The sequence below is a fragment of the Pseudophryne corroboree genome, chromosome 6 (genome assembly GCF_028390025.1).
Source record: "Pseudophryne corroboree isolate aPseCor3 chromosome 6, aPseCor3.hap2, whole genome shotgun sequence".
Lineage (NCBI taxonomy): Eukaryota > Metazoa > Chordata > Amphibia > Anura > Myobatrachidae > Pseudophryne > Pseudophryne corroboree.
The window spans coordinates 633853169-633868313 of NC_086449.1; the positions used below are offsets into that span (position 1 = coordinate 633853169).

A 15145-nucleotide genomic window follows, 5' to 3' on the forward strand; every position below is an offset into this window, starting at 1 on the left:
CGGAAACTTCTTGGCCTCACACCAAGAAACACATTTCTTCCAAATGCGAGGGTAATGCTCAGACGTTACCCCCTTCCTGGCCTGTATCAGGGTAGGAATGACCTCACTCGGGATACCCTTCCGAGCTATGATCTGGCATTCAACCGCCATGCCGTCAAACGAAGCCGCGGTAAGTCTTGATAAGCGAACGGCCTCTGCAGAAGCAGATCCTCCCGAAGAGGTAAAGGCCGTGGATCTTCCAGCAGAAGATCCAGCAGGTCCGCGTACCAAGCCCTCCTTGGCCTGTCCAAAGCAATGAGATTTGCCAGAACCTTCGTTCTTCTCACGAGTTGAAGAACCCTTGGTATCAGAGGAAGTGGAGGGAACACATACACTGACTTGAACACCCAAGGTGTTACCAGTTCGTCCACCGCCAATGCCTGTGGGTCTCTTGACCTGGAACAGTACCTCCGTAGCTTCTTGTTGAGGCGGGAGGCCATCAAGTCTATGTGAGGAACCCCCCAATAACCGGTTACCTCCTCGAACACCTCCGGATGGTGGCCCCACTCCCATGGATGGAGATAGTGTCTGCTGAGGAAGTCTGCTTCCAGTTGTCTACGCCCGGAATGAAGATTGCAGACATCGCCACTACGTGCCTTTCTGCCCAGATGAGGATCTTTAACACCTCTGCCATGGCAGGTCTGGTCTTCGTTCTGCATTGTCGGTTTATGTAGGCCACCGTGGTCACGTTGTCCGACTGCACCTGAACAGCCCGATACTGTAGAAAGTGTGCTGCTTGCAGAAGGGCATTGTAAACGGCCCTGAGTTCCAGGATGTTTACTGGGAGAAGTGACTTTTGATCCGACCATCGGCTTTGAAAGGTTTCCCCCAGAGCGACCGCTCCCCAACCTCTTAGACTTGCCCTTCCAGAAGGTGTGGAAGTTGCAGCCACCAGAGGAGTGAAATCCTGGCTTTCAGAGACAGGCGTATCCTCTTGTGCATGTGTAGGTGAGAGCCCAACCACTGGTCCAAGAGGTCCAGTTGAAAAGGTCGAGCATGAAACCTGCCGTACTGCAGAGCCTCATAGGCGGCAACCATCTTCCCCAGAAGGCGTACGCATTGATGAACAGATACCCGGGTAGGCCGCAGGACATCCCGGACCATTGTTTGAATCACCGCTTTCTCCGCCGGGAGAAATACCCTCTGCACTTCCGTGTCGAGGATCATTCCCAGGAAAGACAGCCGCCTTGTTGGCTCCAGATGAGACTTCGGAAGATTCAGGATCCAACCTTGCTTCCTGAGCAGCTGTGTTACGACTGCGATGGCCCGCAGCAACCTTTCCCTGGATAACGCCTTGATCAGGAGATCGTCCAGATATGGAATTATGTTCACCCCGTTTGCGGATGAGAACCATCATCTCCGCCATCACCTTGGTGAAGATCCTTGGTGCTGTTGAGAGACCAAACGGCAGCGCCTGGAACGGATAGTGATCGTCCATTAGCGCAAACCTGAGATAAGCTTGATGCGGCGCCCAAATCAGAATGTGGAGGTAAGCATCCTTGATGACCAGGAGCTCCCCCTCCGACAGCCCTGAAATGACAGCTCTCAGAGATTCCATCTTGAATTTGAACTCTTTGAGATAAGGGTTCAAAGATTTTAAATTTAGAATAGGCCGTACCGAACCATCCGGTGTCGGTACCACAAAAAGGTTCGAATAATAACCCTTGTTCCGTTGCTGAAGAGGGACCTGAACAATGACCTCTGACACCACCAATTTCCTGATGGCCTCCAGAAGAATTGTCCTGTCCCCCAGCAGAGCTGGTAAGCCTGATTTAAAGAAATGGTGAGGCGGGGGTTCTTGTAACTCCAGTCTGTACCCCCTGGACACTATATCCAGAACCCAGGGGTCCAGACCCGACGACACCCAGACGTGGCTTAACTGCCTGAGTCTCGCCCCTACCTGACCTTCCTCCAGGCCTAGCTGTCCACCGTCATGCAGAGGACTTAGCGGTATCAGAAGCGGGCTTCTGGGTCTGGGAACCTGCGGGAGCGTGTTTCTTTCCTTTGGCACGACCACCTCTGAAGTAGGTGTTTGAAGGCTTATTCTTTCTAGGCCTTGCGGCCCGAAAGGACTGTGACGTGTTAGATGAAAAGGGCTTCTTCGTAGCCGGTGCAGCTGAGGGGAGAAAAGGAGACTTACCCGCGGTAGCCGTGGCAATCCACGCATCCAGCGCCTCCCCAAATAGAGCCTGACCTTTGTACAGAAGGCCATCCACACAATTCCGGGATTCCGCGTCCGCAGACCAGTTGCGCAGCCAGAGACCTCTGCAAGCCGAGACCGACATGGAGTAGATCACCGCAGCCATGGATCCCAGGTCTTTCATGGAATCCACCAGGAATCCTGCAGAATCCTGAATATTACGCAAAAAAGAATCAACGTCACCTTTGTCCAGCATAGACTATTCCTCCTGCAGAGTGATCAACCACCTGGCAACAGATTTAGCAATCCAAGCACAGGCTATAGTAGGCCGCAATATAGCACCCGAAGCCGCGTAAATGGATTTCAGCGTAGCATCCACCTTGCGATCTGCCAGGTCCTTTAACGCGGTAGATCCCGGGACCGGTAAAACTACCTGTTTGGACAGCCTGGATACAGAGGCGTCGACTATCGGCGGGGATTCTTACCTCTTTCCATCTTCCTCTGGGAAGGGAAAAGCCACCAACACCCTCTTGGGAATCTGGAATTTATTTTACGCAGTTTCCCATGCCTTTTCAAAGATAGCATTCAATTCTTTGGAAGCCGGGAAAGTGAAGGGGGGCTTTTTATTATCTGTGAAGAAGGCCTCCTCCACCTGTTCCGGAGCGGTGTCTGAAATGTGTAAAACATCCCTAACAGCCTCAATCATCAACTGCACCCCCTTGGCAAGTGATGCCGTCCCCGGCAACACATCCCCATCACCGTCTGCAGCGTCAGAGTCTGTGTCCGTGTCATCCTACATAATTGCAAGCAAACGTTTGAGAATGTACCGCCGGGGACCCCGAGAAGGCAGAATCAGACCATACCACCATAGAGGATTGGAGGACCTGAGTGGGGTGCTCAGTTCTAGCAACTCTATCAGAAATCTGGGAAATAGTCCCCCTCAAAGAAACTAACCATTCTGGCTCTCTAGTTGGGATCTGCGCTAAAAAACTGTGCAATTCTGATTACATGGTATGGAGTCCTCCTGGGAGGACAAATCCTCTGCAGCATATGACACATTGTCCCTAGACATGTTACCACACACACACACACACACACACACACACCACCCCACAAACACACAGGGTATTATGAAGGCAGCGTTTCTCTCTCCCCCCCCCCCCCCCCCCCCCCCCCCAAGAAAGGCAGAGAGACACAGAGATTGGAGCCAACCCACACACAGCGCTTTTTAGGCAAAGGGAGTCCCTTTCCAGCGCTGACTGTGCAGCCTCCCCTCCCTTCTACAGCCCCCTGGTACCGTAAAGACTGCTGGAGAAAGCTCTGGAGGGACATGGATCCAGTGGATAGCGACTGCAGGCAGAGAAAATGGCGCTGAACGCTGCTGGGTCCGCTCTGAGAAGCTCCGCCCCCTTCAATGGCGCCGGCTTCCCGCTCTCAAGAAGATTATACTGGCCTGGAGGATTTGGCTGACCTGGATCCGCAGACCCAGACATGCAGGAAACGACCAGTGTAGGGTCCGGAGCTGACCCAGGGCGCTCCCTCCCAGCGCCGCACCAAGGTACCGCTGAGCCTTCCAGGAGCGCGGTTAAGACCCCGCTCCTAACCCTCTAGCCGCCCTCTTCACACTGTCCTCCCGCTTGCAAGGGGGGACAGTGACTCACTCGCCATCTTCAGCTCCTGAGGGGGTGGCGGCCGGCTGCCGGGGCGAGCATTCCCCTGCAGCGGGGTGCGATCGGACCCCTCTGGAGCTAGTGCCCAGTCAGCGGGAGCAGTGGCTCAAGACCCCGCAGGGCGGATACTGCTCCCCCCCTCAGTCCAACGCTGCAGGGAGGCTGTAGAGCTCCCCTAGCTGTGACCAGCTCCTCCGGACACATTTTCTAAACGGAGTCTGGTAGGAGGGGCATAGAGAGAGGAGCCAGCCCACACTATTAAACTCTTAAAGTGCCAATGGCTCCTGGTGGACCAGTCTATACCCCATGGTACTAATATGGACCCCAGCATCCTCTAGGACGTTCGAGAAATGTTCTGTTGTAACAAAGGCTTAGAGCAGGGGTTCTCAAACTCGGTCCTCAGGACCCCACACAGTGCATGTTTTGCAGGTAACCCAGCAGGTGCACAGGTGTATTAATTACTCACTGACACATTTTAAAAGGCCCACAGGTGGTGCTAATTATTTCACTTGTGATTCTGTAAGGAGACCTGCAAAACATGCACTGTGTGGGGTCCTGAGGACCGAGTTTGAGAACCTGTGGCTTAGAGAAACCATTTCGACCAGTGTGCTCCCTTCTGATTTAGTTTTTGCTGAAGGAAAATGAAAGCCAAGTAGTATTTACATTCTGGATGCTGATGGTAAGTTGTGTCTTGAAGTCACTGAAGTCTTTAGCCAGCTCATATCCATGATGGTAAAATGTGAAGAGTCCTTGCAGAAAGGCCAACAGCTGGAAACAGAGAAATCAAGAAAGATACAAATGTTCAAATCAGAAGCACCAAGTGCACAAAGCAGTACCTATAGCAGGAGGCTAGACTGCACCTCAGGCAGCATGACTGTGGGCGGCACAGTGTACAGTAATTATAGGGGGAAGGAATGTAAAATACTAATGTTGCACAAATGTGAATTAACGGCATTAATGTCATAAAAGAAACGTAACCACTTCACAACAGCGTCTAATAGAAATTAAAGCAGAACACGTCAACCTGAAGTTTTCAATTCTATTTTGAGAGGTCAATTCAATCAGCTGTGAGCGGGGCAAAGTGCAGATTAGCTGGTGCTTTACCACCATCGACTATCTCCATCCAAGGCTTAGTAAATAGACCCCTAAATGGGACATGTACTAAGCAGTGATAAAAGTGGAGAAGTTAGCAGGTGGAGAAGTTGCCCATGGCAATCAATCAACATTGACTTAACATTTCTAATTTGCATACAATACAATTGTACGGAGCAGCTGATAGGTTGGCATGGGAGATTTCTCTACTGGCTCACTTCTCCACTTTTATCACTGCTTAGTACATGTCCCCTCAAGGAGAGTATGGCTATGTTACTGTCCATTGTAACATTGTAAATCTGCCTTTGCTCCAGAGATAGTCTACACTAGAGAGACTGTTTATCACATATCCAGCTCAATTGTAAGCCAGCAAAAATAACGCTATATATATATATATATATATATATATATCTATATCTATAAACATAGGGAACTGTTGATTAATACTCTCTGCAAGCACTGACTGTAGCTTACCAAATATACTTCATCCAGGTGGTGGAAATCCAGGGGTATTTACAAAGTACAGAAACAACGCCATCTGATAGCATAGTGAATCATCCCATGCTATGTGCACCGCCTTTAAAACCACACGGCTGTGTACTTCCAATATTTATAAAAGAGGGAATCTGATGTAAATTTATATTTTGTTGTTAACTGTGTTACTATTTTCAGACATCCTTCAATCATACTCATATGGATATATATGTTTAGTGTAATGAACACAGTATCACCTTTTATGGTTTATGCTTGAATATTGGTGATTACATATCAGTCAATGTAAGTAGTACTGACTGAACTTCTAACCTTGTTTAAAACCTGAATAGTGTTACAGCTACAGAAATATTCCAGTCTAATAAAATGAAATGTATTTTTAAAACCTGTGAGGTTATTGGGTCTGGAGTTGCCTTCACCTCTCTGCCAGGGAATAAAAAGGAAGCACACCTGTCACAATTATTCAAACATCCCTGAACCATCTGACACCAAAAGGTGGGTGTGACAAACTGATGAAGACTGACTAGTTTAGCGGACAATGGGAATATGAGTTCTAGATTTGTTAAGTAGCAACCAATATTAAAGTAGCCATCAGAGAATGACCTACTGTATATACTGTCCAGCTTCCAGTGGTGTGGTACAGTCAGAATAATGAGAAACAGTGGAGGGTGGTAATGTGTAAATGAAACAGGCCACTGCTCAGAGGCGTAACCAAAACTTTGTGGGCTCCGTAGCAACATATTGAGTAGGTCCCGTTCAATTCTTCTAGAGACACCTCTCCACATCACTTGTTAACTTTATGCCCCATTAATGTTTGCGCATTAATAGTGCCCTAGTTTATTTTAGGATCCATAGTAGTGCCCTAGTTTACATGTCGTCACATTGTAGGGCTGCCAGTACACATTGTGTCACACAGTATCCCCAATTCACATTATGAGATGTTTAGTGTACACAGCTCCTATTATGCCACATTACAATGCCCCAGTTCATATTATGCCACATTAGAGTGCCCTACGGTCCATATTATGTCACATTACAGTGTCCAATGATCATACTATGCCAGATTAGAGTGCCCTAAGGTTCAAATTATGCCATGTTACAGTGCTCCAGTTCTAATTATGTAACATTATAGCGCCCTCCACATTACAATGAGCACCTTTACCATTATAACATCCACTACACACTCCTCTCCGTAAAAATATAATGTCACACAATTCAGGCTGGGCAATGGATCAGACCCAGTTGCTTAGAAGGCAAATCTGGGACATCGGTATGCAACTTTATAACCTGAATCCAGGCCCCCCTAAGTTCTGGGTCCCATAGCAATGGCACATCTTGCACCCACTATAGTTACGCCCATGCCACTGCTTAAACCGAGGACACAGATTACAGAGAGCTCTGCATTCAGGATCCTTTCATTTTGCACCCCGCAATACATGGATTGAATATAACTGCATGCAAACTTTTAAGTTTATAAAAACACATCAATACCAGTGGAAACGCTGTTCTGAGTTGTCCACATGCAGTTGGAGGTTCTTTACAAGTGGACTGGGCCGATGTAGCTGCATTTGCATTCAGATATACAGTATAATGAATGGTTTGATGCATCAAGTAAGGATTCATATGAACTTACAACATAGGTTATTATAGTACTTGTCGCCTCTGTATTGTAGGCATCCATTAAATGGGCTGACCCAATATTCTACTTCTCAATTCAGGGTATAAGAGCTACTGACATCACTTCGATATGAGAAACATTATTATCCGAGCCGCTACATGAGCTAAAAGTACAGCTACCAGATAAAAACAACATATTTGTCTGTGGGAAAAGTGCTCTGAAAGGGAAATCTGCTGGACAGCAATCCAATTAGTTGCTGCTTTTAGTACACACAGCCCATTGAGAACCATTTGATCTTCTCTAGCAATTTTAAGTGGAGTTCCTATTTATGTAAACACACCAAATGCTTGGCTTTTCACATGAAATGACATTGCAGACCAGCATTTAAAGGGTATGCTTGATTACTCGTATCAGCACAAGCAGCAGGAAACATAAACAGAGAATTAATGGGCTCTTTCAATCTTCCAGCTATTTTATATATCTGTTTTGTACTGGGTTCCGCCAGAGATTCTGTTCTGTGTGCGAGCAGGAAATGGGGAGATGCAGATCTTCATGTGAAAATAAAACTGTCAGCACATGATGAGGAAGGCACGACATTTACCTTGCAGCATCACAGAGGGGCACATGCCCACTGCGTAGAATACATAGGATATCCCGGCAGTCGGGATGCCAGCTGTCAGTATACCAAAAGTGGAGTCCCGTCTGCTGGAATCCCGGAAGCAAGTCCCCTTGCAGGGGTTCGCTGTGCTCTCCACGCTTTGGGCCCGGTGGCTCGCTTCGCATGCCGAAAGTTTTTTTCCTACTTGTTTGTTGCCATGGACCCTCCACTCGAGTGGGTATACCGGGTAGGTGTCAGGATTCAATACGTCGGAATTTCACCAGCTGTCGGGATTCCGGCGTTGATCTCCTGAATGCCAGGATCCCAACATCTGGTTATTTAACTGCATCCCCACTGCCCCACTATGTGCAGTTCTTCCACATATGAAAATATGACATGATGTGAAATACTACAATAAAATGTTTATACTCTCTTAGTAAGGGAAAAGAATTAACGTGTTACGAAGTGAGTATTATAATTACCATGCATTTATATAGCAATAGTAGGCATCGTGGCACTTAACTGCCAATTTTTCCCTTCAAAACTGTTCAGAAAACATTTAAGTTTTTTTACTTATTATAGCTTAAAAAGTATTTTTTTAAATATTTAAAATCATATGTTATGCATATCTGCAGAACGGATCTCCTGGTCAAAAACTGGGGGAAACAGTGGGGCGGCATGGTTACATGTGATCTGACCAAGAACAGATATGTGGCAATTCCTAATTTTCTATTTGTGGTACCAATAGCGGATTTAACTTCCGTAAACTGTACCACACAAAGTTTTAGATCATCTTTATTTGTTGCAATCTACAGGTTTCATGTACAGATGTTTTAAATTTTTTAAATATTTTTTTCCCATTATATCAATGTTTACAAAACAGGTTCATTCTTTTTTCAACTTAACAGAAAGTACAAAATGATAATGACCAAACGACAAACTAGGGAGCAAGAACACGGAAAGAAAGCTGACGGAAGGCATAGGGTAGCTGTGCTTATTGAAAACCTAGTAAATATTCAATTTTGCCCATCTCATGTCACTCCGTTTGTACAACACCGAGCATGATGCAGAAATAATTGAACAAATGTCTGAAATCATTTTATGAAAAAAACAAAACAAGGGGCGTGGGTTGGCTGGAGAAGAGAGCAGATGTGCCTTTGCTGCTCTCCTCTCTCCAGCGTTCATTATTGGATCTAATCCGGGGTGCTCACCCCCTGGCTCTCCTTTCCGGGGCTCCCTGTCCCTCCCTGTGGGTCCCCTCGGCCCTGTGGTGTCGGCTGCGGAGCCGGGGAGCGGTTTTAACCGCTCTTGCAGGTTGCGGCCTTACACGCAGGCGGAAGCCGGGGACTCGCGTACTCCCGGCGCCCGCGTCTTGAACTCCACGGCGGGAGCGAGGCGCCGGGGAGCGGCGCGGACCCCGCGTACCAGCTCCGGAGCACTCGGGAGCCTCCCCCGGACCGGACATCCCCTGAGACGGAGGGTCGGAGGCCGGGCAGCGGAGGTGGAACGGACGGCCAGTGAGACGCGGCGGCCATCTTCAATCCCTCAGGTGGTGCTGGGTTTAAGGTAGCAGAGTGAGTGTGCGGCTGTGGGGGTCTCTGGATTGGGGCCTATTCAGGTTGGTTGCCCTCTGGCACTGTTCCCTCCCTGCTCTTACCCTGGGGCCCCTGTGGTAGGATTGGTGCATTTATTTTCTTAAGTTGGGAAACAGGCTTACTACTGCACTGGCCCCATCTGGTGGTCTCTGGATGCAATAGCCCACATTTCTCTCAGTGTGCCGGATTTATAATACATAGTGCACTGCAGACTCCACCAGACCGCAGATTTCCCGGTTCCCGCCGAGACGATCGGCCGCGATGGTTACATGGATGAATAATATTATGTCCTGATCGCTCTGAGAAGGCTCCGCCTGCGCCCGAATGCTTTTATGACATGATATGACAGCTCGACAATTCTGTGGATCCTTCCTAAATTGACGCTCCAGACGCCTCTTGTCTCCGGTTCCTCTACCTTTGACACTCAGCGCTGCTATGCCTCCCAAGAAATATAAGGCTGCTAAAACTGTCTCCCAGGTGGAGTTCTTTAAACCTTCTCCCCAGGCTGCTAAAGCAAAGGACGCACGGGGTAGCACCTCTAAACCTGCTGCTCTTGTGTCCTCACCGCTTAGAGATGCGCCCGACCCGGTCACTGCTCACACCAGCACCATTGCCGACAGCGAAGTGCTCACGGTGGGTGCTATGAAACAGCTCTTAACGCAATTTAAAGATGAAGTCGCGGCAGAATTTAGAGCAACTATGAAGGAATGCCAGCAATCTATTGACGAGATCGGAGACCACACCGATCACCTCGAAACGAAAATGGGTGAAGTGGTGACGTCTCACAATGACCTAATCTCCTCACATGAATTGCTCCAAACTGAGGTCACGGCGCTCAGAGATAAACTCTCGGATATGGAAGACAGATCGAGGCGTAACAACTTAAAGCTACGAGGTGTTCCGGAAACTGTCGCTAATGGCGCTTTAAACGACTTTGCAGTTGACCTCTTTAGCAAACTCCTTCCTTCAAACCGTCCCGCGGACTTCTTAATTGACCGTACCCACAGGCTTCCAAAGGCCAGGAATGCCCCCGATGGTGTCCCCCGGGATGTCCTTATGAGGTTACACTATTACCATGTGAAGGAGGCAATCTTGAAAGCTGCCAGACCCTCGGATGCTGCGTCAGAGGCTTTGGGCTCACTTAAAATTTCGGTGACCTGTCCCCTGCTACTTTGGCGAAACGGCGCTCTCTTTACCCCATCACATCAGTGCTACGGAAAGAGAACATTCTATATAGATGGGGATTTCCTACGAAGTTGCTCATCTCTCGAGAGGGGTCCACAGTTGTTATATCGAACGTCGAGGAGGGTAAAAGGGTCCTAGCATCATGGAACTCTGCAAGTTCTCCTACACACACCTCTCCCGAACGGCGCCTCCAGTGGGACTGGGCCTCATCGGCTGCAGAACTTTGAGTATTGTTTGATCTGCTACACTTGCTTTGTTTTCATGTTTCTTAATTAGTTTGTTATGTTGTATATTCCTACGTTGCATCAACTCCTTGGCGACTATCTGAGGAGGTTGTTTATGTTTCTAGAATGTTTTTCAGTGTGGCCTCCTCACCGGTGTTTTATTGTTTACTGTCCGTCTCTGCTGCCCCGACTGCCACCCACAATTCCTTGTTGGCTGGGAATTCTACTTAAGTTTCATTTACTCCCGGTGGCGGTCGGGGGTCCAGAGATGGGATGTCGAGTGCCTACATTTAGTTTGATATAGGTTCAGGTGCGGGCGGATAGCCACTACCCCCCACTGTTGAACTTGGAGTCGCCATGGTTAGGCGTCCAAATGTACCCCCGTGTGGGGTTAATGTTCTGTTTTTTCTTTCTGTATTCCTCTTCTCTTTGCCTTTTCTTTCCTCTTCCCTCTCTTTTTTGTCCGGATATGTTACACACATTTTTTTTACTTGCCAGTTGGTTGTGGTTAGAAATGCATTCCAAGACCGTTTTACGTTATTGTTAACATTGTCTCTATAAATGCAAAAGGGCTTCATTCCCCACACAAGAGGAGATTAGCACTTAAATTATTTTCATAAACTTAAAGCTCAAATTATAGCAGTCCAAGAGACTCATTTTATTAACTCTGCCCCTCCACGGTTTACTAATGAGAGATACCCCCATTGCTATTTGACTAACGGGCCGGCTAAGAAGGCGGGAGTGGCAATCTTGATATCTCAGCATTGTGCGTTTTCCCTCACTTCGCAATATTCCGACCCTGAGGGGAGAATCCTTATTCTACTAGATACTCTTGAAAACAAAGAGGTGACATTAGTTTCTTGCTATGCCCCTAACACCAAGCAACTAGCAGTTTGCAGGAAACTCTGCGCTAAGGTGCAACAATTGGCTAATGGTGCTTACTCTTAATGGGGGATTTTAATTTGACTTTAGACCCCGTCGTCGATAATTCTGGCAAGCGACCCTCACTCTCCAGTCAGCTCCATAGGAATGCAAAGGGCTTTAGCCAGCTACTGGCGGAATATGATCTTTTAGACCTCTGGCGCATTAAGCATCCAATGGATAGAGATTACACATTTTATTCCTTGGTGCACGCATCCTACTCTAGAATAGATTTAGCATTGGCGGATAAGTGGACCCTACAGTCCCGTCCGTACAATCACCATCCTCCCCATGTCCTGGTCGGATCACTCCCCACTATTCATCGAATGGGACATAAATAATAGAATGGTTACCCCGGCCCCCTGGCGTTTGGGTAAACTCAGTCTTCTTCAGCCGGAGACCACGCAGGCGATCCAATCCACTTGAGATTATTTTCTTTCTGAGAACTCTCCCCAGGAGATGTCTATCTTCACATTCTGGTGCGCCCTCAAAGCAGTGACACGAGGGACGGCAATTCAAACAGCGGCTAAACTTAAACGGGCATATCGCAAAAAATTTGAACAAGCTGAGCTTAAAGTCGCCTCCCTGGAGAGTTCTCACAAGGCACATCCGCACGATAAAGCCCTTCTTAAGTCTTTGAAAGAAGCAAGGGAGGCGGTGAATGTCTTCTATCTAGCAGAGGTGCAACGCAACCTACATAGACTGAACCAAAAATTTTACGTTTATGGTAATAGGGCTGGTAGACTGCTGGCGAGGAAGCGGAGGGGTAAGAAGGCTAAAGAAAAAATTCACATTGTCCATTCGGATAGGGGTAACAGAGTCTACGATCCAGACGGAATTGCAGATGTCTTTGCATCCTATTACTCCAAACTATACAACCTGAAGGGAGACTCTTCTACCTTTCAACCTACAGTAGTAGATGTTCAGAATTTTCTGAGCAACTTTCCTCTCCCCTCGCTGTCACCGGAGTCTTGTAGCTAAGTGCGCCTTGGACTTTAGCTGAAGTCGAAAAGGCTATTGACTCCCTCCCCGCAGATAAAGCCCCGGGTCCCGACGGTTACCCTGCTAGTTTCTATAAATCCTTTGGGGAGAGCTTGGCCCCGGTGCTCCTGTCGGTGTTCAATGAAGCCTCAGAGGCAGGCCACCTCCCTAAAGAGATGCTGGAGGCTCAAATAATTACCATCCCCAAACTGGGAAAAAACCCCACCGCCGTCCAAAATTTTAGACCGATCGCGTTACTAAATACGGATTTAAAAATTTATGCCAAATTAATAGCCAACCGTATCAGCCCTCTGCTCCCCTCTCTTATTAACCCAGATCAAGTGGGTTTTGTACTGAACGGAAATGCCCCGGATAATACTCATAGGGTGATTAATGTGATTGAGCACGCAGCCGGTAGAAGAGAACCCCTTCTAGTCTTGTCTCTCGACGCCGAAAAGGCTTTTGATAAATTGAATTGGGACTTTAGGAGATTAACTCTGGACAAATTTGGCTTTTCTGGAAGGACCTTGGACTCTATCATGGCTCTTTATTCCTCCCCTAGTGCACGGGTCTTTGTTAACGGATGCCTTTCCTCACCCTTTAATATCTCTAATGGCACGCGTCAAGGATGCCCGTTATCCCCTCTTATTTTTGCGCTGGCAATAGAACCCTTGGCTGCTTGCATTAGATCTCGGGATGCGATTGGTGGTCCTGTTATAGGGGGCATTTCTCACAAAATTAGTTTGTTTGCGGACGATATTCTGCTATGTCTAACTGACCCCGAAGCTTCCTTGCCAGTTTTGCATGAGGTCCTTCAAAACTACTCAGATGTTTCTTTTTATAAGTTAAACACAAATAAAACGGAAGCCCTCCTACTCCATATACCTCCGTCTGTGGTCTCTAAGTTGAAGGATAGGTATAAATATGCCTGGAAGTCCTGCTCTCTGAGATACCTGGGTATAAACTTAACCAGAGAAGACAATTTGATTGAGTGTAACTATGCCCCGTTATTAAAAGCGTTTACTAAGCTGACTGGGGAGTGGATGCTGCAGGAGGTGTCTTGGTTGGGTAGGATTGCTGCTGCTAAGATGGTTTTATTGACGAAATTAATGTACTTGTTTCGCGCCATACCGAGGCCCCTCCCCAGACTCCTCTATAATAAATTTAACCAGGTCTTGACCAGATATGTGTGGGGAGGATCTAGACCGAAAATTGCTAAGAAGACACTTGTTCGGCCTAAACTAATCTAGGGACTGGTTTGACACCACGAGTCTGAAGCCTTGGGTTATTCTGGAAGCCTCATGCTTGGACGCTGTTTCTCTCCCCGATATGTTTTGGTTGTCACTGCCCGCTGCTAGGAGTAGGGCCGAGTCCTGTAAGTCTATTAAAACGACCATAGATTCCTGGCATAAATTGGTACTCTCTTCAGAAGAGCTTAATTTACCCGCCCCCCGCCTGTCGTTAACTGCTCTAAGGTCATTGATAACTAAATGTTTCCCTAGTGGAGTGGACTCGGCAGGGGCTCACTACCGTGGGCGATTTATATGAAGGGGACACCTTGATGTCCTTCTCTCAATTACAAGAGAGATTTGGGATTCGGACTCAGGATTTCTTTAAATACCTGCAGGTGAGAAGTTTAGAAGTTGGCTGCACTCATGTACTCCCTCACATCTCCACAAACTGTCTCTTCCGGCTTACATTGTGAGCCGACTGGAGACACCCTCGCATAAATATGGGATTACGTGGTGGTATCAATTTCAACTGTCTAACAGCCCCCAAATAAAATTGAAAACTCAGACTTTATGGGAAAGAGATTTAAATAGGTCCTTTACTGACGCAGAGTGGGACGGTATATTTAGGCCCTGTGTTAACCACTCAGAAATGTTTTACAAACTTGTACAGAGGGCCTACTTCACCCCTGCCAAGCAGCACAGAATCTGGCCTTCCCAATCTAAATTGTGTTGGAGGAAATGTGGCTCCACGGGGGATATCTTTCATGTCTTCTGGGCATGTCCTCGCATACAACCTCTTTGGAGAGAAGTTTTAAATATGGCCGGCATGGTGTTAGGGCTTAGCATCCCAATGGACCCAGCTCTGGCGCATTTCCACATGTACGTAGATCGCCTCTCAGCAGGTGACCGTTATGTCTTGGGGCACATTTTGATAGCCGCTAAAGCGGCTATAGCACAGTTATGGAAATCTGAGAGTGTTCCCACCTTAGAGTCCATCCAAAATAAGATCCACAAACATTTTATTTTTGAAACCGCGGAGGCTAAATACTCATCGGCTAACTCTATCCACATGAAATGGCTGAGATGGTCTGACTATAGAAGAAGAGAAGGTAGGCTAACAGTGTATAGCTCTCCAATTGACATGTCCGTCCTCGACCTTTCCTAGAGTTATCTACGAGAATGCCGTGATATTAGATATGTCCTCTTCATGCCTCCTCTTAGCGCTTTCTCCTTTTCTTGTGTCTGTACGTTCAATGTAACCAATTGTATACCCCTTAGACTGTGCGTTGTTTAAGTTTGCTTATGGTAATCATTCCGGACTCCCCCTGTGTTTCCCTATTTCTTTATTCTGTACCCCA

At 47.5% G+C, this 15145-nt stretch overlaps 1 protein-coding gene across 3 annotated transcripts in view; it reads right to left on the reverse strand.

The window, feature by feature from the left end:
- Positions 1-15145, reverse strand: part of ARHGAP26 (Rho GTPase activating protein 26) — a 1013198-nt gene that overhangs the window by 736555 nt on the left and 261498 nt on the right. For all 3 annotated transcript variants that reach the window (XM_063928129.1, XM_063928130.1, XM_063928128.1), the window contains exon 7: positions 4513-4617. In XM_063928129.1, coding sequence (XP_063784199.1) covers positions 4513-4617 — 105 coding nt within the window. The remainder of the gene's footprint in view (positions 1-4512; positions 4618-15145) is intronic.